Raw genomic sequence first — 26218 nt, forward strand, 5'->3', positions numbered from 1 at the left:
AGATGTTTTAACTGCGGCCAGGCTAGCCACTTCAAATAGGTGTATCTGGAGTGGAAGAAGGAGGCCGCGGTGGGGGCTTCGGCTCTGGCACCTGGAGCACCTCTGCACTGCACTCCCCCCTCCTCTGCACTGACCTTGGTGTCTGCTGGGAGGTTTCTCACTCCTCACTCTCCCAGCTGCTGTTGTGCAGCAGTTCTCCTTTTCTTGGATGCGCTCTCACAGAGGCACAAACTGCATTGCTCATGGCTTGGCTCTGGGCAGTGGTGGGCCCCTTTGGAGCCAGCTGAAACTGGCCCTTATCTAACCTGGGGCAGCTGCTGGATTCTTCCCACTGCAGCCCCCCCACTACCAGAACCTTGCCATGCAAACCCAATACACTGGGGCAGCTAGGTCATTACTGGCCTGTAAAGTATCAAGGGTTAAATTAACTAATGAAACCCTAAATGTGATAGGGGTAGAAGGGGCTGGAATAACAGTGCCACTTTTTGGGGACACCAAGCTGAGACTAGGGGATAAAAAGATCATTGGGCAATTATTGTATGCACCCGAGGCAGGGACTAACTTGTTGGGAAAGGATTTAATAATGAAAATGGGCATTCAAATAGCAAATTGTCAGGCTGGAATAACGGTGTTATTAATGGGGTGCTCTCAGACCCTGGGAGCAAAGATATATTTGCCTTTGAGTGGAAAGACCCTGAAATGGGGCGGAAGCAGCAATGCAGATGGACAATTTCACCTCAGGGCTTTACAGGGCCACCAATTTATTTGGGCACGTTCTAGAAGAAATTTTGGAGCAATTCCAACCTCCAAAGGAAGTGTTAATGTTACAATATGTGGATGATCTTTTATTGTCAGGACAAGAGAAAACAATCATGAAAGACGACACTAACAAACTATTCAACTTTCTGGGAAAACAAGGCTTGGGAGTATTGGAAAAAAAATTACAATATATAGAAGGAGAAGTCAAGTACTTAGGGCATCTACTGTCTGGGGGGGAATGAAGAGAAAATCCAGAGAAGATTGAGGGAATTGTTGAGCTACCCCTACCCAAAACTAAAAAGAAGTAAAAAGTTTTAAGAGAAAGAGGTTTTTAAGGAATTAGGAGTCACAAAATCTGAACTAAAATAGATACTCCCTGAGGGGAGAAAAATGATGAATAAAGTGCTAATGAGGCAAATATTAACAGTTTTACATCAAGAGGGTCATTGGGGAACTCAAGCAATATGTGACGCTGTGCTATGGAAATATGTATGCGTAGGAATATATATATACTGTGGCTGAACAAGTATGCAGCAGTTACATAATATGTCAAAAGGTAAATAGGAAAATTATCCACAGTCAGCCCAAGGGGGGGGGGGGGAGAATCATGAATTCAATGCTTCCAAAATGTACAGGTAGATTTTACAGAGCTCCTTAGAGTAGGTAGATGTAAATACTTATTAGTCTTGGTCGATCATTTGTCAGGGTGAGTGGAAGCTTTCCCTTCAGTATCTGCTACTGTGAACATAGTAACTAAAGTAATTCTAAGAACTCCCAGGTATGGAATTGTTGAAAATATTGACTCTGATCAAGGAAATCACTTTATGTCAGAAATATTGCAAGGGCTCTAGGAATGAAGTGGAAATTTCATACTCCTTGGCATCCTTCCTCTTCTGGAAGGGTGGAGCAGACAGAAAAGAAGCAATTGACTAAGTTCTGGAAACTCAGCTTCCCCAAACAAAGTGCTTACCTTTGGCACTTCTCCGAATTCAAACTGCACCAAGAAAAGATGTGGGAGTTTCACCATATGAAATACTATTTGGATTGCTGTACCTGGACAAAGGGAATGGATTACCTCAAATTGAGACAAAAGATGCTTTTCTTAAGAACTATATACTCGGGCTGTCATCCTTTTTGTCATCTCTCAGGACCCGTGGAGACTGGGATCTGATGCAAACTGCAGAATCGAAGCTGCAACCTGAGTGGAACGGACTGTTCCAAGTGCTCCTGACTACTGAGACAACAGTAAGAACAGCTGAGAAAGGGTGGACTCATTCCTAGATAAAAGCATCAGTTAACCCTGATACCTGAGAGACTGCATTAACAAAGACTTTTAAGGTTAAAACTGTTGAAAGTATCTATTGTAAACCTTTAACTTCTCCTTAGAAGAATTCTTAATGAATTATTGAGCAAAAGGGATTGAATTACACAGAATTGGAGTGTTTCCAGGGAACACTCCCTGGAAGTGGGAGAAAAAGAAAGGGGGATATTCGATCCCCACCAGAAGAATCCTTATCAGTTTGTGATTTTTATTGTTTCTTAATTATTATTTCTTAATTATTATAGGGGTGTATATATACATATAGAAATGATGTATTTTAAGTTCATCTTAGTAATACCTGTTCTCAGTGGATTAGTGATAGGATGGAGGGAAAGTTCGGCATTTCCAATTAATCCAGAACATCTCTCAAGTGAAATAATTGTTGGATTTGTACCCAGATGCCTAGAAAGACTGAAAACGCCTTGTCCCTGATTGCTATTTCCAGCAGCAACTCTGTCTGGATTCTCTAGATTTCTAAAAATGACAGATCTTACTCAGTCCCGGGAAGGAATAGATTTTGAAGTTGAGCTCCCTACGCATAGTCCTGGCTACAACATACTGTGTTATCAAAGGTGCCTTTTAAACAATGATAGAAAACTCAGGAGGCAATATTACTGACCCTGGGTGTGGAAATATCCATGAAGTAGGGAATAATCTATACTGTATACCGAATATGGCAGCTACGGGAACGCTAATATACATAGTGCACACCAGATACAACATGAGAATCCTGTAACCAGAAGGCCTGTTCCAAATATCAAGGGGTGGTACTGGCTATGTGGCAATAAATCCAGGAAGGTGTTGCCCCTAGGATGGAAGGGAGATTGCACCCTGGAGGCAATAATTCCAAATGTAACTATTATTGAACACCCACAAAGCCGAAGCCCCCTTGAGACCACACGTGGAATTAAGCGGATTCCAGATAATCCTTTAGTAAAATTCTCTAGCATTTCACAGTTTTGCAAAGTGTTTTTTATCTTGTTTAGGGGTGATTGAATTAGAAAAAAACATTGTAAATATCTCCAAATACAAAAATATTGTAAATATATTGAAGAACTAGAAAATAAGTTTGATAAGTTTGCAAAAATAGTACTCTAGAATCAAATAGCATTAGATTTATTAATAACCTCAAAAGGAGGAGTGTGCACTATAATTAATACTAGTTGCTGTATATATGTAGATCAAATGGGACGGATTTGACTGATCTCAAAAATATTCGGGGGGAAAAAAAGCAAAACAAGATCCTACGTAGAGTGGCTCAAGATGACACTTTCTGGGGATTTAGAAACATTTGGGAGAAGCTAATTTCGCAGTTACCTGAATAGAATTGGATCAAACAACTGTTTGTTTGTATTGTAATAATAATGGCATTGTATATCTATCATCTCCCGTGACATCCGAAGAAGAATATTGCACCTCAATGTTGGAAAAACTCAAGAGTGCGGTATGTGAAGAGGTACAAAAACAACAAGAGGAGTAAGAAAAGAAGAGGGGGGAATTGTGAGGAACAAAGTTGTGTTTTTGCAGTAGAAAACTAACCTTCTGTATTCAAAGGTAGTTGTGTAGTCATAATAAGGAGAAATGTAGAAAAGTAGATAAGTGGACAGCAGGAGGCCTCACTGTTCCAAAATAAGGCAGAAGCTTGAGAAAAACAGGATGAGCAGTTTGAGAACAGTAAAACAAAGATCACAAGTTCTCAAAGCATAAGAAAGGAGAAATTAAAGGGTTGAAAAAAAGAAAAATTGTACATATATGGTATAGAGGAGCGTCGAGTAGCTTGTGAACCTGTAGTACTCAGCCAATGAGGAAACATCGGAGGTGATCAGGTGTTGGATAATGGGGAATAAAAGGTTATGATTTGTTTACTAAAATGCACTCCTGATTGACAGGACGCCAACCATTGCAATCACAAATGAAATAGCTTCACAGAAGATCCTGTCTGAAGAAAATTATTTGAGATGTTTCTCATAAGTGGAAGCCTGAAGTGTTAGTGACAGCGATGTCATGCGTGATAGACAGTCACACCCAGATCTGGCGCCACTGAACAAGGCATTCAATACTACAGCAGAGTAACTTTTGCCTCCAAAGAGCATTAATGTATTTATCAGTTCCCCCTAAAAGATTCCTAAGGGACCTGACACTAACTTTAGACCCACTGGTTGGAGAGGTATCAGCATTCTCATACCTGTGCTAAGGACTCACCAGCCAAAGGGGATGTGCTGGCTACTCTGAGAACAACTTTCAATAGTAGCAGATTTTGCCACTGTTCTTGGCATGACTGGATCCCACAAGCTTTTCTCATTTGACATCAGCTCCTTCAGAGTTGGGTTAGCACATAAGACATTTAGATAAGCTACTCACTACCAGCGCACAGGCCATTCTGGTAGCCTGACTGAGAGGACAAAATTCTGAACACACTAAATATATGTGAAGCTTTAATATCTTACAGAGACCAAACACCCTTAGTGCCCTCCATATCATGACAAAACATTCAGAGAACACAGCCTACAAAGCTAAGTCCAGGGTGTAACCTACCTGTGACTCACAAGAATTACAGCCTGCTTGCCAGGATGATGTCACATAACCGAAGGGGTAATAAGACATCCTATCCTAGCTCTGAAGAGCAACAAGTCGGAAGGTTTGCTACGCCTCTGCTGGGCTTTTCTGGGACTCACACTGTGCTATCCATCCCATAGCAGGCTCCAGAGAGAACCTGGAGACCTATCTCAACTCTATACTAAGTAGTTTTCCCTTCCCTTAGCTCTAAGAGATGGGACATGCAATTTATCAACAAGGTGATTTTGAAACACAACTCACTGGCAGAAGTGCTGGGCACTATTCATTCCACACTTTGCCATCTGAGCAGAGCTATCATAGCTGTATACTTACAAACACACATGTTTAGACGCATGAAATACTAGGTACATGGCTTTGGTCAATTTAGCCTCCATGCACTTTTACTATTTTGAATAGCTCCCACCAGAACTGTAAAAAAAGCCAAGTAGTTCTGTGCAAGGCATAGCCTACATGATCACATCATTTTATTTGAGGCATTGCAATCCAACCAGGCGTACTGTATTTGAACCCCAGCTTGGCTGGAAAACAGAGATAGCACAGAATATGTTCATACTTGTAGAACCCTGTTTGAGGGTATGCCATAGCATTGGTGTTTCAATTCTTACCATCTTTCCTCTTAAAAATACAACTTAGTTTAGCAATGTCAGGGTAGCATTTAAACCTTTATCTGTTACACAAGAACACTGTGTTTTTTTTTGGAGTAGATACATTAAAATAAATGCCATCAGACTTTTTATAGTGATAAGTAGTACAAACTTTTTGCATGGCTTACAATATTATCTTCCTCTACATTCTAGCAGACTATGAAATAACAGTATAGCACGGTGAAGACTAACACCTGAACAAAATATAGTTCACAGCATCACATGTTGAAGACCTAGGGTCACAGAGGAAAGAGCAGAAGTGCACAAACCATCCTTACCTGGGCTTCTCTGACAAGCTGAGAAGAATCAGGCAGGCAGAAACCAATGGGTAATCCAACCTTCGAAGAGGTTTTAAATTTGTCTCCTATCTTAAATGGGACGTCGTCGAGATAACTGAAAGGCCCTAAGATCACAAGAAGAAATTGTATCAAGAACCTTACAAATTTGATGCATTCAGTTAAATCTCATGTTTCTGTATGTGGCAGCTACTCTTTCTCTGCTACCCCAACCACACAATTTGACTCAATACAAAGGAAGTTGCGTGATAAGAAACACACTGAATATGCCTAGACTTCATTGCTTCAGTTTTATTATTTTTAAAAGAATATTCTAGTCCATAACTATATTTTAAAACATTCCAATTGCTAAGCAGATCTTGAAGTTAATATTCCAGCATCTTAGCTTCCCTCATGACAACACTGCCTACACAACCAGAAATTGAAGCTCTCCTGAATGTTGCGTTCTGTTATGCCTCTATAGAAGGAGCCATCAGTTTTTGTTATATTCAAAGCAAGTTTTAAAATGACCCAGCTCTAGAGCAGCTAAGAAACAAAAAAAGTTTTGACATACAAGTGAAAAGTAACATTTGGACAGAAGTGGTCACAAGGACAAAGCGGTCCAGGTGATCCGCTTTAAACAAAACACAGTGAAATAGCTCAAGAATATTGAGTGTAGCAATTCTGACTTTTCAAACAAGGCAATCTAACTGGATCCAGTCTGATTTGTGATCACTCCAGTGAGGGGCCACAAACTTATTCCATGGTCCTCCATCTGTACTTTACATCTGTCACTTACGTGTAGCATTTATAGTGTTTTAGGACAAAAACTTTTCAAGCACCCTGCAAGCTCACTAGGCAGAATCACCAACAACTCAAGCTCCTCCAAGAAGCCAGACTAAAGTTGTTGTTTTTTCCATGAGCTGCTGTGAAGAAGTGTGAGAAAACCCATAACGTAAATTGTAGCCAGTTTCTAGATTAACTGGTCTAACCTTTTGGAATTATAGGCAAGGTTTTTGACTGTATATTACTAGACAAAAACTTCAAATTGTTGTTATCATTTGGAACTTCGCTCTGAATGCTACAGATCCGACAAGACATTAGTGACAACGTGAGATGTTTAGTGACTAACCTCTTGCTAAGTGAGCTGTGACTTGCCATTTTTATCTGACCCATTTTCATACTTGGATGACAGTTTAAGTACTATTTGTGCTCCTTCACTGTTGACTAATTTACAATAACACAGCCACAAGCTCCAAGAGGACAAGCAGCTTTTGAGAACAGGAATATCCTGTTAATTTGGAATCAAATGTTTATGTGCTGTCATCAGTTGACCTCTCATGCTATAAACTGCATTGGCTGGTCCCAGAGCCCTGTTGGGACACAGAGGGCATTTCCCCTAGCCCTGACACCCTCAGGCTGAACAACCTACATGGCACCCATACTACTGTGAGATATGTTCATCTGATTTGTGTCAGTATGGAACAGTGCTAGGGCAACATGGTATGATGAATGTGACCTTCTGTCTTACATACCCTTGTATAACCACAAGTCTAAGAAAAACAGAGTGGTTAATGTATATAGTTCTTGTATCTTGCAAAGGAATGTTTTAGCAATTCGTGTCAATAGAGAGCTTGAAGGGAAATGTATTTGTAGGCTTTTCCTTGAAGTCTCTGATATCTGGGGAGTCAGCACGAGAGACCCCCAGAGGGACCACCGGAGACTGATACGCATGCTCCAGTAGGAGGGTTTGGATTCCGGAAACTAATTATAATAACCCTGGTTTTTTTTTAGAAGTAGTAATGAATATGTATCAGCCTAGGAGCATAAAAAACAGCTGCTTGATATAACTGGTGTGCATCTTGGTGGAGCAGAGACTCCCGGCGCACCCAGCACTGTTTGCTTACCTCTATTCCTTTAATAAATTGTAAACTTTGATTATAGTCCTATTTTGAAGACTGAGCCATTTATTACAAATGGGGGATCGTCCGGGATGGCTTTGGTTCCTGTATTCTGATTTGATCTAGGAGAGGCACCCCACCATTTAGTGGCTCCTGTTTGAGTCAGGTCGGGACTAATGCCATCTTGAACCTGAATAAAGGTAAGCAAATAATTTGATTTTTTTATGAGCTCCCTTGCTGGCTGCAGCACTGTATTTTGCCCGTAATTCTGCGCGCAAAGATCCGAACGAAGACGACGGAGTCATAAGTGTTTAAGGAGTATACCGTTTGGTTGGGTGGGATTCGGTTGCCTGTGTGTAAGAGTGTAACTTAGACTTCCGAAGTCAGTGTGGAGGTCTTCTAACCGCGGTTCCAATCTCCCGTGAGGGACTTGGCCAGTGAAGGAAGTGATTCCTATAGGATTCGTGGATGGGTGATAGGTCCTAAACCCCCTGCAAGACACTCTTACTAAGGTAACCAAGGGCTGTGGGAATTGCCATAGTAAAATTCCTAGATGGGTCAGACAGAATTGAAGACCAAAGACCAGAGAAAGGGAGCAAATTACCAGAAAGTCCATTAGGAATAATGATTAGAAATTGGAACAATAGGGGCCCCAGAAAATGAAAGAGTAAATTAAAAATGGTCCAGTATTATATGATAGAAACACCAAAAGAACCTTTAAGACCCCATGTATTTTGGTTGATATTTGGGTCCATGGTGGACAGGGTCTGTCAGGCTTTGAACATTAATGTTAATAGTAGAATACCCGTGGATCCGGAAGAGAGCAAGTATGCTGCAGCTGAAACATTGGAATTAGAAATTAGAGAGCAATTGATTAAGAATGAGTATGTGCTACATTTGTGATGTACTGTGCCTGTGCTGCGCTTAGACCTCCAAATAACAGGAGCCTCTTGGACCCCGAGAACCAGATCAAAACAACCTCATGGTTTGGACTTTAACCAAGGGGTCTGAGATAAGGAGGACTGTTCACAAAGGGACAGGTTATGCATATGTATAGGAGTGTTGGGAAACTTCATGTATATGTAACTCTTTACTAGATATAACCAAAGCAAGTTGTCACATTAGGCGTGCACGACTTTGGCAGGACTACCCCCACGTGCCGCCCAGAACTGAGTAAACATACCTACTTTACAATCTTACTGATTGTGGAGTCAGTTTTCTGTGAGTCATTTTGGTGAGCCAGGCAGGAGACACTCTGCTCAGCTGCAGGATCGGCTGCAGAGCAGATGCCCCTAGGTGCACCCTGAGCGTTTTGCTTGGAGGGGACTCCACTCTCAGCCGCTCACTGCAGGAGCAGACAAAGATCTCCTGAGGCTGCGGACAAACGGTATGTTTTCAGCTGCTGGAGGGATACTAACTGGAGTGTTAATAATTGTATGTCTTATTCTTAAATGTCCAGGTATTTTGTGTTGAAAGTATTTGTGTAAGTGGAAGGGTTTGAAACAAAGTGGAATAAGTCACTCCATGAAGAACACAGTCAGAGACAATACTTGTTTGGTTGGTTATCATTCTAAATTATATTCTTGTGGTATGAATGAGATGTGCTAGAGGCCTCTCTGTGTGATTGTGTGATTGTGCTGTGTGAGTGAGACGCAGCGTCGCTGCAAAACGAGTGCGGAGTCCCGATCCACAGTTCCGTGTTCTCCGCGAGGGGAGTGGGCGGAGACGAACAAAGTACGTGACAGACTGAAAAGAAGTGCTGTTTTATTAAAGTTTTGAGTGGTGGTGCCTAATATATGGGCCTGGCGGTGTATCTTGTGATCCTATTTTTGCTCTTAAATGCTTTGAGTGTGACAAGAAAAAGGCGGGAGCATTATCTAAGTAACTAACAGTTGAGAAGTGTTGGTATATTTGCTGTGGTGTTTGGTCAGTTTCCCAAGTACTGGCGGGGGGGGGAAGGGGGGTGACTGATTATCAAAGCAGAACTGAGAGATTCATTTCTTTGGTGGTTCGGGCTTGAGCCCTGGGAATTTGGTAAGAAGGGGGGGGAGCGAATTTATTTAGGCCTCAATACCTTTTAAACCCCCATATTGACGGATACACAGGAGTGATTCCTTGTTTTGTATGGGCTTACTAAAAAAGTGCATGAGAAAAATTGGCATTTGGCTTGAAATTCGGTCCTGTTGAAATGTAAATTTTTGTGGAGAAGGTGATAATGTTTGTCTAGAAGACTGAAGGCTGCGTGCTTCAGCTGTTTTCCTGAAGTTCCGTGGATTTATGATTGAAACGGGGCTCGTTAATAATTTGAAATAGTGAAGTTTGTATGTGGGAAAAAGAGTTTAATCCCAGAGAATTGGGACATTTGGGAAGGAGATTAGGAAAAGATAGTAAAAACCTGCAGTAAAAAGGATTGCGTGGAAATTGAAACAAAGTGTGGGAATAGAAATGTTGTTTTTGCAGAGTTACATTGTTTAGAAGGAGGGAATGTGGTACTGAGATATGCTTACAGTGATAAGAAAGTTTAGCAGGCGACCTTGTAAAATGCAGACAATCAGACTCCTTAGGACAATTAGGTGAAAATCACGGTGTCAAGTCAGATAAGTGAAGAAACATTACCACTTCAAGCAGTAAAAATGTCAAAAGAAATTTGAAATTTAACAGGCCGGCGACTGAAGGCCATGCATTGTTTGTGAAGCATCAGATAGATTGTGAATCTGGATTACCCACTCAGTGGGGAAACAGGGGAGGGTCCTGCCATCAAAAGGTATATAAACTGTGTTTTGGAACTAGTAGATGCGCTCTCTCCTGCTTGTGGGGCGCCCGCCATTGCAATCGCGAATAAATTACTACTTCACTGAGATCCTCGCCTGAGCCTAAGTTATTGGCTACGGAGTGTTTCTCACAATTTGGGGGCTCGTCCGGGATCCAGTCACCTACTGGGGAGCCCCACCGCCGCAGCAGCAGGAAGGCATGCCCCGCTGATTTCAGCGGTCCTGTGCATGACGGTGGCGGTTCTGCGGAAAGCTGACAGAGGGCCCGAGACTGGTTAAAGAGGCAGGATCCGTGAAGTAGTGGGGAAAGGAAGAAGGTAGGCACTCCGGGTTTTTAAGAATCGATCCGGTAACTCTGTGCACAGACCAAGGTAAGAAATATTAAGTATTGCCTTGGGGGTCGGGTGATCTGGTGTATGGTAAGCCCTTGCACGGGGAAGTGCTGGCACTACACCAGGGGAATCTGGTGTACGGTAATCCTTGCACGGGGAAGTGCTTGGAAGTACACCAGGGAATCTGGTAAACTCAGGTGTGCGGTAACGCTGGCACGGGGAAGTGCTTGGCGGTACACCCCCATCTTTCAGTACATTGGTGTGTGGTACACTGCAGAAGGGAAAATTCTGTAGCACATACTGGCGAGGGTTAGGAAAGATGGGAAGTACGAGTTCCAGGGAATCTGGTAAACTCATAGGTGTGCGGTAACGCTGGCACGGGGAAGTGCTTGGCGGTACACCCCCATTTTTCAGTACGTTGGTGTGTGGTACACTGCAGAAGGGAAAATTCTGTAGCACATACTGGCAAGGGTTAGGAAAAATGGGAAAATATGAGTTACAGGGGACAGGGAGATATCCCTGGGGGAGTGCCTACCAAGAGTTCTTCCTGAAGAATGATAAGAAATTGGAAACATAATCCCAAAATTAGAGGGATTGTAAAAGAAAAATAATTAAAAAAAGGTTAAATATTGTGTATCAGTCTGGACAAAAGAACCAATTAAGGAAACAGCAGTATTTTGGCCAAAATACGGGTCTGATGAAAATTCAGGCTTTAAATTTATGTGTAAACAATAAGATTCCTTTTTCAGAGAAGGAGCCAAGTTATGCTCCCTATAATCTTAATATTGAACTGGTGGCAGCAGCAGTCACTCCAGGAAGGGAGACAGGGACTGTAATTAACACTGTCCCTAAAGAAGGATTGTACTCTAGGCTCTGGCAAGAATTAGAACAAGGTAGAAGATATGTTGAGAATTTTGCCTTCCCTGATACTAACAGTACTAACACTAACTGTGTATCCTCTTAGGTGAACTACCCCCTCCTCCTTGCCAGCAGAGAGGTTAGGACTTTTTAAGAAGGAGAGGAAGTCTTTATTCGAGGACCCCAACAGCCTAGTTGAACAATTAGACCAGTTCCTACGACCTGATTTATACTCTTGGGGGAGGGAATTATGTCTATAAGTATGTTGTTTACAGGGAAAGAAATGGGAATGATCAGGAGGAGAGCTGCTATACAAGAATGGGAAAGAGCTCATCCTCCAGGACCAGGGGTAATACCGGCAGGGCAGAAATACCCACTTGCCAATCCTGGCTGGAATAATAATAGTGTGCAACACAGAAATTATATGAGAGACTTAGTGTCAGAATGAGAAAGTACTTCGGGATGAGACCTGAGGACCCAGTATCCCAAGGGCTCTTGAAAGTTCATTGTGTGATTAAAGCCTGGCAAAATACGCAGAAAATGCTTCAGAAGGTGGGGGGAATGTAGTGAACAGTCACTGGGGGACCCTCCTGCGGGAGGCCCTGGAGGGGTGTGTCTGGAGGGGAGATAAGAAGGGAAAAAAAAAAAAAAAAAAAAAAAAAAGATCGAAACTAATGGTATTGACAGTGCAGCGGGTAGTGAGGCAGAGGGTTGGAGAAAGATGAAGAAAATCTTCAGGGGGAGTCAGGGCCAGGATGGAAAGGAGAGGAAGAGAGATGAAGGAATGGCAGGCAAAGAAGGCTGCCTGTGTTGTGGCCCGAGTCCTAGCAGAGACAGGCTTTGATAAGATGTTTTAAGTGTGGCCAGGCTGGCCGCTTCGAATAGGAATATCTGGAGTGGAAGAAGGAGGAAAGAAGGAATATGGGATGAAATATGCTATATTGATATGTTGTTTCAGTATCTTGGAGGGAAAAGGTATGGAATTAAGTTGGACCCTGACTGAGCCTTTGGTGCTGGTATTAGAAAAGTACAGGCTGGAAAAAGATAAAGGAAGTGTTAAAAGAGTTGCTGAAGGTGTTAAAGGTGTGGCATGTAATATTTAACAGAGCTGTTTGAAGTTGAATGAGCAGGGAAAGAGGATGTAGGCATTATCTAAGTAATAGTCTAGAAGTTATGGTATATTTGCATATTTGCTGTGGTGTTTGGTCAGTTTCCCAAGCATCGGGGAGGGGGGAACAGCCTGCTCCACCAGGGGCCTCTCCAGCGGCCGCAGGGGGGCTTCGGCTCCAGCGCCTGGAGCGCCTCCTCCCCCTCCTTCTGCACTGACTTTGGTGTCTGCGGGGGGGTTTCTCGCTCTCCCAACTGCTGTTGAGAAGCAGGTTTTTGTTTGTTTCTTTGTTTGTTTGTTTTCGTGGATGTGCTCTCACAGAGGCACGGACTGTATTGCTCATGGCTTGGCTCTGGGCAGCAGTGGGCCCCTTAGGGCCAGATGAAATTGTCCCTTATCTACCACGGGGAGGCTTCCGGGTTTTTTTCTCACGGGGGCTGCCACTGCAGTTTCCCACCCCCCTACTCACAGCCCCCGAACCTTGCCATCAAACCCAATACACTGGGGAACAGCTAGGTCATTACTGACCTGTAAAGTATCAGGGATTAAATTAACTAATGAAACCCTAAAAAGTGATGGGGGTAGAAGGGGCTGGGATAACAGTGCCAGTTTTGGGGGATACCAAGCTGAGACTAGGGGATAAAATGTTCACTGGTTAATTATTGTATGTACCCAAGGCAGGGACTAACTTGTTGGGAAGGGATTTGATGATGAAATTGGGCATTCAACTAGTAAATTGTTAGACTGGAATAACAGTGTTATTAATGGAGTGCTCTCTGGCCCTGAGAGCAAACATACATGTATATTCACCTCTGACTGGAAAGACCCTGAAATGGGGGCGGAAGCAACAATATAGGTGGACAATTTTACCTCAGGGGTTTACAGGGCCACCTATCTATTTGGGTCAGTTTAAATAACAAAAGATTTTGGAGCAATTACAACCTCCCAAGGAGGTATTAATGTTAACAAATATGTGGATCGTTTTCTATTGTCAGGACAGGAGAAAAGAGTTGTGAAGAAAGCTACTAACAAGCTATTCAACTTTCTGAGAAAGCAGGGCTTGGGAGTATTAATAAATAAATAAATAAATAAATTACAATATGGAGAAAGAGAAGTCAGGTATTTAAGGCATCTAATGTCTGAAGGAAAACAGAATAAATGCAGAGAGGATTCAGGGAATTGTTGAAAATTAAGAAAGAACTAAAAAGTATTAAAAGAAATATTTTTTTAAGGAATCAGGAGCCATGAAGTCTGAAGGAAAATCGATACTCCCTGATGGGAGAGAAATGCTGAATAAAGTGATAATGAGGCAAATATTAACTGTTTTACATCAGAAGAGTCATTAGGAGGTGTAAGCAATGTGTGATGTTGTGCTAAGAAAGTATGTCTGTGTAGGAATATACACTTTAGGGAAGCACATATGTAGAGGATGTACCATATGTCAAAAGGTAAATAAAAAGGTGTTCTGTAACCCATCTAGAGGGGGACGGGAGCCAGGGGTTTGACCTTTCCAAAGTATACAGGTAAACTTTACTGAGTTACTTGTTTGTCCTAATTGACCACGTGACTGGATGGGTGTAAGCTTTACTGCAAGGGTTAAAGCAGGCCTTAGAGATTGAGTGGGATTTTCACAGCCCCTGGCACCCCTCCTCTGCTGGGAAGGTGGAGCGAATGAATCAGACATTAAAGAAGCAATTAACTAAACTAGTGTTAGAAACCCAACTTCCTTTGGTAAAAGGCTTACTCCTACAGGTTTAAACAGCACCAAGAAAGGATATAGGAATTTCACCATATGAGATGCTGTTCAGATTGCCCTATCTGGGCAGAAGGGATGAGATACCACAATTCAAAATAAGAGAGTTTCCTTAAGAACTGTATTCTGGGGTTGTCTTCTTCTTTGTCATCTCTCAGGACCTGTGGGTTGTTGGCTCAAACCCCACCTTTGGAATTCCCCATTCACCACCATCATCCAGGAAACTGGGTCCTGATTCGGACCTGGAAAGAGTCAACTCCGGCCTGAATGGGAAGGACCATTACTGACCACTGAAACAGCTGTAAGAACTGCGGAAAAAGGTTGGACTCACTATACTCGAGTGAAGGGATCTGTTGACGCTAGTACCTGGGAAGCTGTTCCTACAAAAGACTTGTTGGAAGTTGAAATTGAAGAGAAAAATCTCGTAGTGGACTCTGAGCAGGATAAGAGCTTACAATTGTAAACTAACCTTTTATTTTCACAGGTAACTAACGAGTGTGACTTGTGATTGAGAGAAAGGACAGACCTATAGCGAATTGCAGTGCTCCCAAGGGGGGGGGTTGTTATAGTAGTAGTGTATATCTTATTTTTGTATCGATAATTATTTGGAAACCTAAGGTTTAAAAATAATGACAGGGAAAAATTGATTAATAATTTTGTTTTTAGTGATTCTAGGCCTCAGAGAAGGCCTTGGTCAATTGGTAACTTGGAAAAGGCATGACCAGATAATAGCAAAAACGGGATACCCCATCAAAATATGGGTGACTGTGACAGAGGGTTATGTACCACAAGCCGTCACGTTTGATGCTTGTGAGGTGTTAGCTTGGGGAGATTTAAATGCCCAACAACAATCGAGCAGAGAGAACAAATAACTGGGAGAGACCTAAGAGCCAGTTTGAGAATAGCTGTATGGAAACAATCCTCTATTGCCATCAGAGAAAGGGAGAAACTCAAGGAGAAAACAGGAGAGTAAACAGGAGGCCCTCTGAAATGTGGCAGTTCAAACATTTGAGATTCAAACAGGGTATGGGGACGTGAATGCCTGGATAGAATGGGTCAAATATACTGTCCAGAGTCTCAAGCGTAGCTACTGCTATGCTTGTGCCTCGGGATGACCGATTGCCCAGATAGTGCCCTTCCCATGGGGGTGGACCAAAGACTCCCAAGGGATGCGATGTATGATTGCATTGTACCAAGAGAAGACTGCCTGGGGAAATGAGGCCTGTACGTCTCTCTTTGCTGTTTCTTGCATGATAACAATATCACGGTTCCCCCTGCATTCTCTACAGCTATAGGTAACCATACAGCTTGCCTCTCACGGCAGGGTGTGAGTGCTACCCGTCACCTGGGAGAATTTGCCTTGTGCTACCAAGGACTTGATGGGAAACTGCTCAAGACTAGAGATCCCCAGGGCAGATCTCTGGTGGTACGGTGGAGGGAAGATCTTACGGTCCACCCTACCATCTAATTGGGAAGGCACTTGTGCACTTGTTCAATCAGCTATACCCTTCACCCTGGCATTTGAAAGAGAAACATCACAAATACCCAGAAGAAGTAAAGGAGGCTTAGGAATATCATTTGATGATAGAGTATACATAGATTCTGTTGGGGTACCTAGAGGAGTTCCGGATGAACATAAAGCCAGAAATTAAATTGCTGCAGGGTTTGAGTTACTGTTCTGGTGGGTAACAATCAATAAAAATGTGGATTGGATTAATTATTTCTATTATAATCAGCAGAGATTCATCAATTATACCAAGGATGCGATGAGAGGAATCGCTGAACAACTAGATGCCATCAGCAAAATGGCTTGGGAAAACAGGATAGCATTAGATATGATGCTTGTGGAGAAGGGTGGTGTATGCGTGATGCTGGGCAACCGTTGTACTTTTATCCGTAACAATACTGCCCCGGATGGCACAGTAACTAGAGCATTGCAAGGGCTTACCACCCTTGCCAATGAATTGGCAGAAAATTCGGAACAGACACTTCCATCACAGGATGGTTGAAATCTTGGTTTGGTAAATGGAAAGGGATGGTAATGTCCATATTTACATCCTTGATTATAGTAGCAGGAGTTTTGACAGCTATTGGCTGTTGCGTTATCCCCTGTGTAAGGGGACTTGTCCAGCGGTTAATTGAAACCACATTATTGAAACAAATGACCATAGATCCACCACCCTACTCAGATAAAATGATATTAGAGGAAATGGAGAGCAAAGAAAGTGAAGAAGAGGAAGATATTTACCAAATTACACTTAAAATAAATAAATAAATAAAAATAAAAAGAGTTTTTGCAAAAATCAACAGTTTATAAAAAAAAAGAAAAGGGGGGAATTGTGGGAATAGAAATGTTGTTTTTGCAGAGTTACATTGTTTAGAAGGAGGGAATGTGGTACTGAGATATGCTTACAGTGATAAGAAAGTTTAGCAGGCGACCTTGTAAAATGCAGACAATCAGACTCCTTAGGACAATTAGGTGAAAATCATGGTGTCAAGTCAAGTCAGATAAGTGAAGAAACATTACCACTTCAAGCAGTAAAAATGTCAAAAGAAATTTGAAATTTAACAGGCCGGCGACTGAAGGCCATGCATTGTTTGTGAAGCATCAGATAGATTGTGAATCTGGATTACCCACTCAGTGGGGAAACAGGGGAGGGTCCTGCCATCAAAAGGTATATAAACTGTGTTTTGGAACTAGTAGATGCGCTCTCTCCTGCTTGTGGGGCGCCGCCATTGCAATCGCGAATAAATTACTACTTCACTGAGATCCTCCCCTGAGCCTAAGTTATTGGCTACGGAGTGTTTCTCACAAAAGGACAGTAACTAGTAAGGAATAATAATAAATAAATAAATAAACAAACAAATAAAAGGGAATGGGAAATCAAGGAAATGGGTAATATCCAAAACAAAGATGTTTTAAAGAAAGCCTCCTCGGGTGCATATTGGCACATTGGAAGGATATTGTTAGAACTGGGGGCACAGAAAGCAAGAGGACTTTCATTAAGCATTGCAATCAGTGGTGGCCACTATATAAAGTGAATGACCACTTTATAGATCAATCGACTATAACACTATCTTGCAATTAATGTTGTTTCTGAGGAGAGAAGAAAAATAGGATGAAATGTAGTATACTGATATGTTGTTTCAGCATCTTAGAGGGAAAAGGAGTGGAATTACATGCAAGTTGGCCCCTGACTTAGCCTTTGGTGTTGGCATGAGAAAAGTACAGGCTGGAGAAAGATAAAGGAAGGGTTAAAAGAGTTGTTGAAGGTGTTAAAGGTGTGGCATGTAGTATTTAACAGAGCTGTTTGAAGTTGAATGAGCAGGGGAAGAGGATGTAGGAATGTTAATAGTTCTGCCTCAATAGGAGGCTGTGATCCCAAAATCACAGGTGTGAGCACTTTGGGGCAGAGGGACCATGATGGGTCCCAGAGAGTTGTCATGGAAACAGAAAAGCAGTTAACTCTTAAAACAATCTGAGTTTATGAGTGAGCTCAGATTGCCAATGGGACCACTCAGGGAACTGTTGACAATTGCATTCCCCTGACCGACCCCAGGCTGAGACTATTATCACCCCGGAAATAATGAACGGTAAATACCAAAATCTGGTTACATTGGGAATTGAGAATCTGTTCCAACAAAATCCAAAAGAAACCCCTATGGAATTTTTGGACCGACTATGAAATGCAATGGAAAACAAAACAAAACAAACAAACGAAACTGGAGAAAATAGGGGCTAAATTAGAACAAGGAAAATGGACACTGCCAGACAGGCGAGAGATATTGCCAAAAACTTATGCGAAGCAAATATTGGGACGTTTGCATGCACAAACACATTGGGGTACAAAGGTGTTAAGTGATCATTTACTAAAACAATTTGGTTGCATTGTTTTTTTTTTGAAATAGCAAAGCAAATTACATAACTGTTGCTTAACTTGTCAGAAGATAAATAAGAAAGTGTTTCAACAAGCAGCCACGGGAGGGAGAAACAAAACAAAACAGTTTATAGGCCTTTTGAGAAAGTACAAGTTGATTTCACTGAATTGCCCAAAGTAGAGAGGATAAAATATCTATTGGTAATAGTAGATCATTTAACACAATGGGTAGAAGCTTATCCTGTAGCATGAGCTACAGCACAAATGGTGGTAAAAATTCTATTAGAACACCTGATACCTAGATTTGGGATAATCCAGTACATTGATTCTGACCAGGGCACACACTTTACTTCTAAAATAATAAAATTATTATGGCAATCATTAGGTATTCAGTGGGAATACCATACTCCGTGGCACCCACAAAGCTCAGGGAAAGTAGAAAGACTGAATCAAACAATAAAACAACAATTGGCTAAGTTAATGATCAAGACACAAATGCCCTGGACGAAATGCTTACCATTGGCACTTTTAAACATAAGAACTAAACCATACAGTGAGACTGGATTATAACCATATGAAATGTTATATGCTATGCCTTATTCTCAAGGGATGCCTCTAGGGAACAATGTAGTTGAGGATCGTAGCATCCAGAAATATATAATTACTATTGGAAGGAGATTACAAGAGCTAAGAGAAATTGGAATGATGGCTCAAACACCATCTTTAGGATTTGCTATTCATAAGACACAACCAGGAGACAAGGTCTTAATAAATAAACCTGGAGGGAAGAATCTTTGAACCCCCAATGGGAGGGACTGTACCTTGCTTTACTTACTAGTGAAACAGCTGTGAGAACCGCAGAAAAGGGTTGGACCCACGCATCCAGAATAAAAGGACCAGTAACTACCGAAACCTGGAGGGTTGAGTCCGCTTCTGAAACTCAAGCTAAAGAAGAACTAATATTCTGGCAACGAGACTCTGCATGAATTAAGGATGCCAAATAAAAGGGACAACCCTGAAGGGAGGAAAGGGAGAAGGCAAGACCGGGGCAGGACCCTCCACTGAGGTGTGTATGGTCTACCGAGGGAGGCAACCCCTATGGGTATTGACTGCCGAGTGAGAGGGCCTCGACCGGACTTCTCCCACACTAAGGTCGGGTTGTCCCGAGAAAATAACATAAGAACCTCTTTTTTTAAACCCATATAAAATTGTGATTCGTTTTCCAGGAGCTGGATCACCCTGACAGGCTGAATGGTAACACAAGCCCAAATGGACCCTGAAAGCGGGCCCAACCCCTTGATTGAAGGTGTTTGCCTATTATGATCCAGCTACGTGGGCAGAAGATGGATCCTGGGGCTATAGGACCCCAATATATATACTTAATAGAATAATTAGGTTACAAGCTGTAATAGAAATAGTTATAAATAAAACCAGAGATGCACTTGGATTAATTGCAAAGCAAAATACCAAGATGAGAAATGCTTTGTATCAAAATCGCCCAGCTTTGGATTATTTACTAGCACAAGAAGGAGAAGTCTGTGGAAAAATTAACTTTAGTAATTGCTGTTTAAAGATTGATGATAAGGGTGTTTCTTCCTAGTAGCTGGTAGAATGCTATGTTCTGGCTTAGGATGAGAAGAGTGCTGATAATATGCTGATGTTCTAATTGTTGCCGAGCAGTGCTTACAGCGAGCCAAGGATGTTTCAGCTTCTCACTCTGTCCTGCCAGTGGCCAGGCTGGGGGTGCAAGAGCTGGGAGGAGGGCTGGACTGCTCGGGGTTAGGCTGGGTATCAGACAGCAGGTGGTGAGCAATCGCATTGTGCATCACTTGTTTCGTACACATTATTACTAGAAGTACTATTATCATAATTATTGTCATTATTATTATTGTTATTAATATTTTCTTGTCTTTATCTCAACTCACAGGCTTCACTTTCCCATTTCTCTCTCCCATCCCAGAGGAGGAGGGGGGGAGGTGAGCGAGCGGCCGTGTGTTGTTTAGCTGCCCACTGGGTTAAACCACAACAGAAAGAAATGCTGTAAATGAACTTGTAAAGGAAATGAAGAAAATTGCACATGTCCCAGTTCAAATTTGGAATGGAATCGATCTAAGAGGATTATGGAAGGGGGTTTATGGGTGGTTATTGGTTTGCTAAAATAAGGGTGGTTGTATTGGGGATATGTGGAGGATTGTTAATAATTCCATGTTTAATACCCTGTATTACCAGACTAATACACTCGGTTATACAAGGAATGCAAATATCTATGGTACCTGTTGACCCAGCAACAGGGAAAGAGAAAACCCATTCTCTGATGATAATAAAAACAAATAAAGATCCAGAATTGGTATCAATTGTCATCAATTTGGCAAGTATTAACTTGATTAGAAAGGAAAACACGAATCAATGCCATGAAAAAGGAGATGGGGGATTGTGAGATATGTTCATCTGATTTGTGTCAGTATGGAACAGTGCTAGGGCAACATGGTATGATGAATGTGACCTTCTGTCTTACATACCCTTGTATAACCACAAGTCTAAGAAAAACAGAGTGGTTAATGTATATAGTTCTTGTATCTTGCAAAGGAATGTTTTAGCAATTCGTGTCAATAGAGAGCTTGAAGGGAAATGTATTTGTAGGCTTTTCCTTGAAGTCTCTGATATCTGGGGAGTTTCAGAATAACTGCTAACTATTATGACTATTGCATGGGACACTATGCAAGTCTCTGATATCTGGCCAGGAGATTAAGGAGACGGGGAGAGCTGAAGAACAACTAAAAGACAAAGCTTGCAGGGGATGTTGCTCAAGTCTCTGACATACAGCCAAGTTGGACAAAGGAGAAGGACAAGAGGGAGGAAGACTATGAGCCTTCAGCACAAGAGACCCCCAGAGGGACCACCAGAGACTGATACGCATGCTCCAGTAGGAGGGTTTGGATTCCGGAAACTAATTATAATAACCCTGTGGGTTTTTTTTAGAAGTAGTAATGAATATGTATCAGCCTAGGAGCATAAAAACCAGCTGCTTGATATAACTGGTGTGCGTCTTGGTGGAGCAGAGACTCCCGGCGCACCCAGCGCTGTTTGCTTACCTCTATTCCTTTAATAAATTGTAAACTTTGATTATAGTCCTATTTTGAAGACTGAGACATTTATTACACTACCAAAACAAAAGAGCGCTCCAGGCAGAATATAATAGTATTTTCACTGGTCCTTACTGAGAAGCAGTACACAGCACAGCATCCAAACTGCACCTCGCTAGCCACCACCACAACACCCAAACAGTATTTGAGCTGGCAGTGTGAGAACTTGGATACAACCGTGTGTGTTTATGCAGAAGTAGCAATTGTGGCAGCCTTTGCACTTATACTTACATCATGGCCAGGTCAGAGACAGCCTTATCCCCTCCTAAACGCTCAGAGTCAAGCTAGCCTGCTGCTACCATGCACTTGTTAGTCCCGCTGCTACAAGTCCTGCTCTAACTGGGATGATCCAAGCACACAAGCCAAGCACGATTACCTCTTTACACCAATCTCACAGCCCAAATTGCTCAGTATGCAAATACTTGTCTTATTAGACCTATTGACACAGTAAGTAGGAGACACCTCCCCTTCCACAGCCCTCTTGTTTGCCTGAAATACACACTAGCCATAGAGCACATGCTGTGGTATTTACAGAGCAACATCCCTTTTTTTGGGATAGTAAAAAAACTAAGTGCACCCAGACTAGATGAGCTGAACTGACGGCTGTCAGTTTAACCTCAGCACCTAGACTAAGGAATAAAAACTTTCTTGTTTCTTCCCAGTATGTTAATTTTCTAATACACTGCTATAACCTTCTCTTGAATACAATCCTGCTACAAAAACATCAAGCGTGCTGAGACACCAACTGTTTTAGGACAGTTCATAGAATAAAAAAGTGTTTCTGAAGCAAAAACACTGATGCTCATAGCATTCAGCCCAATCACAACAGTACTAGTCTAGGAAAACTTGAAAACTGACCCAGAAAGTAAAGAATCCTTCACCTTTTTTTTTTTTTTTAAATAGATGACCTTACTACCTGAATACACAATATGTCTTCTAACAGTAAATTCAATACAAAAAGCAAAACCAACATATACAAAGTAACACCCAAGCCACTGTTTCGATGGTAACGTGGTGGTTTTACTCAGGTGGGAGGCTGAGCTCCACCTCAGCCACTCTCACTCCCTCCTTCCTCTTTGAGGAGGAGGAGAAAATACAACACAAAGGGCTCAAGGGTTTGAGATAAGGACGGGGGATCGCTCAACAGTTATCATGACGGGCAAAACAGACTCAGAGTAGGGAGACAGTAAGATTTATTGCCTATTACTAACAAGCTAGAGAAGTGAGGAACAAAGGAAAGAAACCAAAACCACCTTCCCCCAAATCCGCCCTCTTCCACCTCCTTCACGCGAGCAGCACAGAGGAATGGGGGTTATGGTCAGTCTATAGAGTGGTGGAGATGAAGAGCTGTCTCGGTCACTCTCTTCCCCTACTCCACATGGGGTTCCTCCCATGGGATGCTGTCTTTCCCAAACTGATCCTGCATGGGCTTCCCACAGGCAGCAGCTCTTCCAGAACTTCCAGATATGGGTCCGTACCACGGGGTCCATCCCTCAGGAGCAAACTGCTCCAACCTGGGTCCCCCACGGGCAACAGCTCCTGCCAGGTCACCTGCTCTTGTGTGGTCTCCTCTCCACGGGCCACAGCTCCCGCCCAGAATCTGCTCCAGCAGGGGTCCTCCACAGGTGGCAGCCTCCATCGGTGCAGGTCCACCTGCTCCACCGTGCTCTCCTCCACGGGCTACAGCGTGGAACCCTGCTCCATCATGGTACTCCATGGGCTGCAGGGGGACAGCCTGCTTCACCATGGTCCTCACCACAGGCCGCCGGAGGCTTCTGCTCCGGCACCTGGAGCACCTCTCCCCCGCCTTCTTCATTGACCTTGGTGCCTGCAAGGCTGTTCCTCACTCCTCTCACTCTCCCAGCTGCTGTGTAGCAGCGTGTTTTGTTGTTGTTTTTTTCTCCCTTTCTTAAATATGCTCTCACAGAGGTGCAAACACCATTGCTTATTGGCTCAGCTCTGGTCAGCATCAGGGCCCTTATCTAACATAAGCTAATAGCTTCTAGATTCTTCTCACAAAAGCCACACCTATGGCCCCCTGCTACAAAAACCTTGCCACATAAACCCACTACATTAAGCAAAGCAATTAAAGATTTTCTAACTGTTATTTAATAGGCTGATTTTTAGAAATTTCATTTGAACCACCCAGCATGGCTTTAATTGATTACTCATTTTAATAATCTACGTTACACATACAAAAAATGAGCTTCAGGGAAATGAGTCCTCTCAATCTGATACCCCATTTTCTAAAAGAAACACACATTGCAGCGCAAAATTCTTATGACACTAATCATCTGCATGACATTACACATCTCAGATGTAGGAAAGATCACTCACCCAACTGCAGGCTACTAAGCCAGATGAGTCCAATTTAGGAATAAATTAATTGCTGAGCAAAAAACATCACAATGATATATTAAAAGCTTGACTTGCAATCCAGCTTCTCACTTTACTTTCATAGTAAGAGGCTGCAGATCTAGCATCTGCTTCAGCGAGCATCACATGAGCACCAAAACTACAGTTCAGCTTTGATTTTGAAGGGGATTTCTCAGGAGGTATTATTCGGCCATAAGAGAGGGGCAGGGATAATGGGGGATAGTCATATGTTGAACTTCAGTTTAACTAGAGAATGGGCACAGCATTAGCAAGCAGCTATGCAAGAAGGAAGCCAAGGCACTTAATTCCTAACAAAAAAGCCAGTCGGGGGATGAACAGATTAGCCTTGATGGCCAGGACATTACTCAGCAGCAACAGTAAAATTCATCCTACTGATAGGACAAGGATATCAAATTCCACTTACCATGAGAGTCAGACCCCAACTTCTTAGAAGCCATTTAGAACCTGAAAAACATTTTAAAATTGATTTAGCAACTTAATACATATAGCACTGCATAAGCCTACAATCTTATCTCTGTAGTATTGGACAAGCTGCTGACACTTGCTATGTTAGACAGCAAAACGTATTTTATAGCACCGAGAACTGACCGAGTGAATAAATAACTTTGCTCAGAGTCTGACAATACAAATAGCCAAGAAGCAGCCAGGTTGATTAGGAAGGCCAGGCTATAGATTATAGCACTCCGAGACTGCTCCTTCCCAGCCTCACCGAGCACATCCTGCCTCCCGTAGCATTCCCACTGGAAATACCACACTGATCCTCTTCAGTTTAATCCCTGTTGCTCTAAAAAGGGATACTATGATATTGGGTATGCACAGCAAGCATGGCACTTGTCTAGATATGCTGGGTAGTACACCAATAACAATACACAATGCTGGTACACAGTAACTGGTAGGAAGATCTCAAGTTTTTGGATATGCACAAGGAAACAATGCTAACCAGAGTCTTCATCCAGCAACCACAGAATTTAATCAACAACATCTGTGTGTATGTTTTTTGTTTGTTTGTTTTTAATTTGAGAAGTCAATGTAAATCCTACATGGCTATGTGAGAAACACTCCGTAGCCAATAACTTAGGCTCAGGCGAGGATCTCAGTGAAGTAGTAATTTATTCGCGATTGCAATGGCGGGCGCCCCACAAGCAGGAGAGAGCGCATCTACTAGTTCCAAAACACAGTTTATATACCTTTTGATGACAGGACCCTCCCCTGTTTCCCCACTGAGTGGGTAATCCAGGTTCACAATCTATCTGATGCTTCACAAACAATGCATGGCCTTCAGTTGCCGGCCTGTTAAATTTCAAATTTCTTTTGACATTTTTACTTCTTGAAGTGGTAGTGTTTCTTCACTTATCTGACTTGACTTGACACCGCGATTTTCACCTAATTGTCCTAAGGAGTCTGGTTGTCTGCATTTTACAAGGTCACCTGCTAAGCTTTCTTATCACTGTAAGCATATCTCAGTACCACATTCCCTCCTTCTAAACAATGTAACTCTGCAAAAACAACATTTCTATTCCCACAATTCCCCCCTTTTCTTTTTTTATAAACTGTTGATTTTTGCAAAATCCTTCTCTAAGGTGTAATTTGGTAGATTTCTTCTTCTTCTTTGCTTTCTATCTCCTCATTATCACCTTATCTGAGTAAGGTGGTAGCTCCATGGTCATTTGTTTCAATAGTGTGGTTTCAGTTAACCACTGTACTAGTCCTCTTACACAGGGGATAATGCAGCAACCAATGGCTGTCAAAACTCCTACAACTACAATCAAGGATGTAAATATACCTACTTTTTCTGCCAATTCACTGGCAAGGGTGGTAAGCCCTTGCAATGCTCTAGTTACTGAGCCATCTGGGACAGTATTGTTGGGTGTAAAAGTGCAACAATGGTTGCTCAGTATCACACACACACCTCCTTCCTCTGCGAGCATCATATCTAATGCTATCCTGTTTTCCCAAGCCATTTTGCTGATGGCATCTAGTTGTTCAGCGATTCCTCTCATCGCATCCCTGGTATAATTGATGAATCTCTGCTGATTATAATAGAAATAATTAATCCAATCCAATCCACATTTTTATTTATTGTTACCCACCAGAACAGTGACTCAAACCCTGCAGCAATTTCATTTCTGGTTTTATGTTCATCCGGAACTCCTCTAGGTACCCCAATAGAATCTATGTATACTCTATCATCGAATGATATTCCTAAGCCTCTTCTACTTCTTCTGGGTATTTGTGATGTTTCTCTTTCAAATGCCAGGGTGAAGGGTATAGCTAATTGAACAAGTGCACAAGTGCCTTCCCAATTAGATGGTAGGGTGGACCGTAAGATCTTCCCTCTACCGTACTACCAGAGATCTGCCCTGGGGATCTCTAGTCTTGAGCAGTTTCCCATCAAGTCCTTGGTAGCACAAGGCAAATTCTCCCAGGTGACGGGTAGCACTCACACCCTGCCGTGAGAGGCAAGCTGTATGGTTACCTATAGCTGTAGAGAATGCAGGGGG

At 42.4% G+C, this 26218-nt stretch overlaps 1 protein-coding gene and 1 long non-coding RNA gene across 5 annotated transcripts in view; one reads left to right on the forward strand and one right to left on the reverse strand.

Annotated features, from left to right (window-relative positions):
- LOC116501432 (ubiquitin-associated protein 1-like) overlaps positions 1–26218 on the reverse strand; it is a 139503-nt gene that overhangs the window by 28137 nt on the left and 85148 nt on the right. For all 4 annotated transcript variants that reach the window (XM_032206999.1, XM_032206997.1, XM_032206998.1 and 1 more), the window contains 2 exons: positions 24121–24161; positions 5580–5704 (listed from right to left, as the gene is read on the reverse strand). In XM_032206999.1, coding sequence (XP_032062890.1) covers positions 5580–5704; positions 24121–24154 — 159 coding nt within the window. In that variant the 5' untranslated portion in view covers positions 24155–24161. The remainder of the gene's footprint in view (positions 1–5579; positions 5705–24120; positions 24162–26218) is intronic.
- Positions 358–13153, forward strand: LOC116501435. The gene is made up of 3 exons (XR_004254430.1): positions 358–445; positions 7143–7146; positions 13135–13153. It is a non-coding gene; the product is annotated as an uncharacterized LOC116501435 (long non-coding RNA).

Source organism: Aythya fuligula, chromosome W (genome assembly GCF_009819795.1).
Source record: "Aythya fuligula isolate bAytFul2 chromosome W, bAytFul2.pri, whole genome shotgun sequence".
Lineage (NCBI taxonomy): Eukaryota > Metazoa > Chordata > Aves > Anseriformes > Anatidae > Aythya > Aythya fuligula.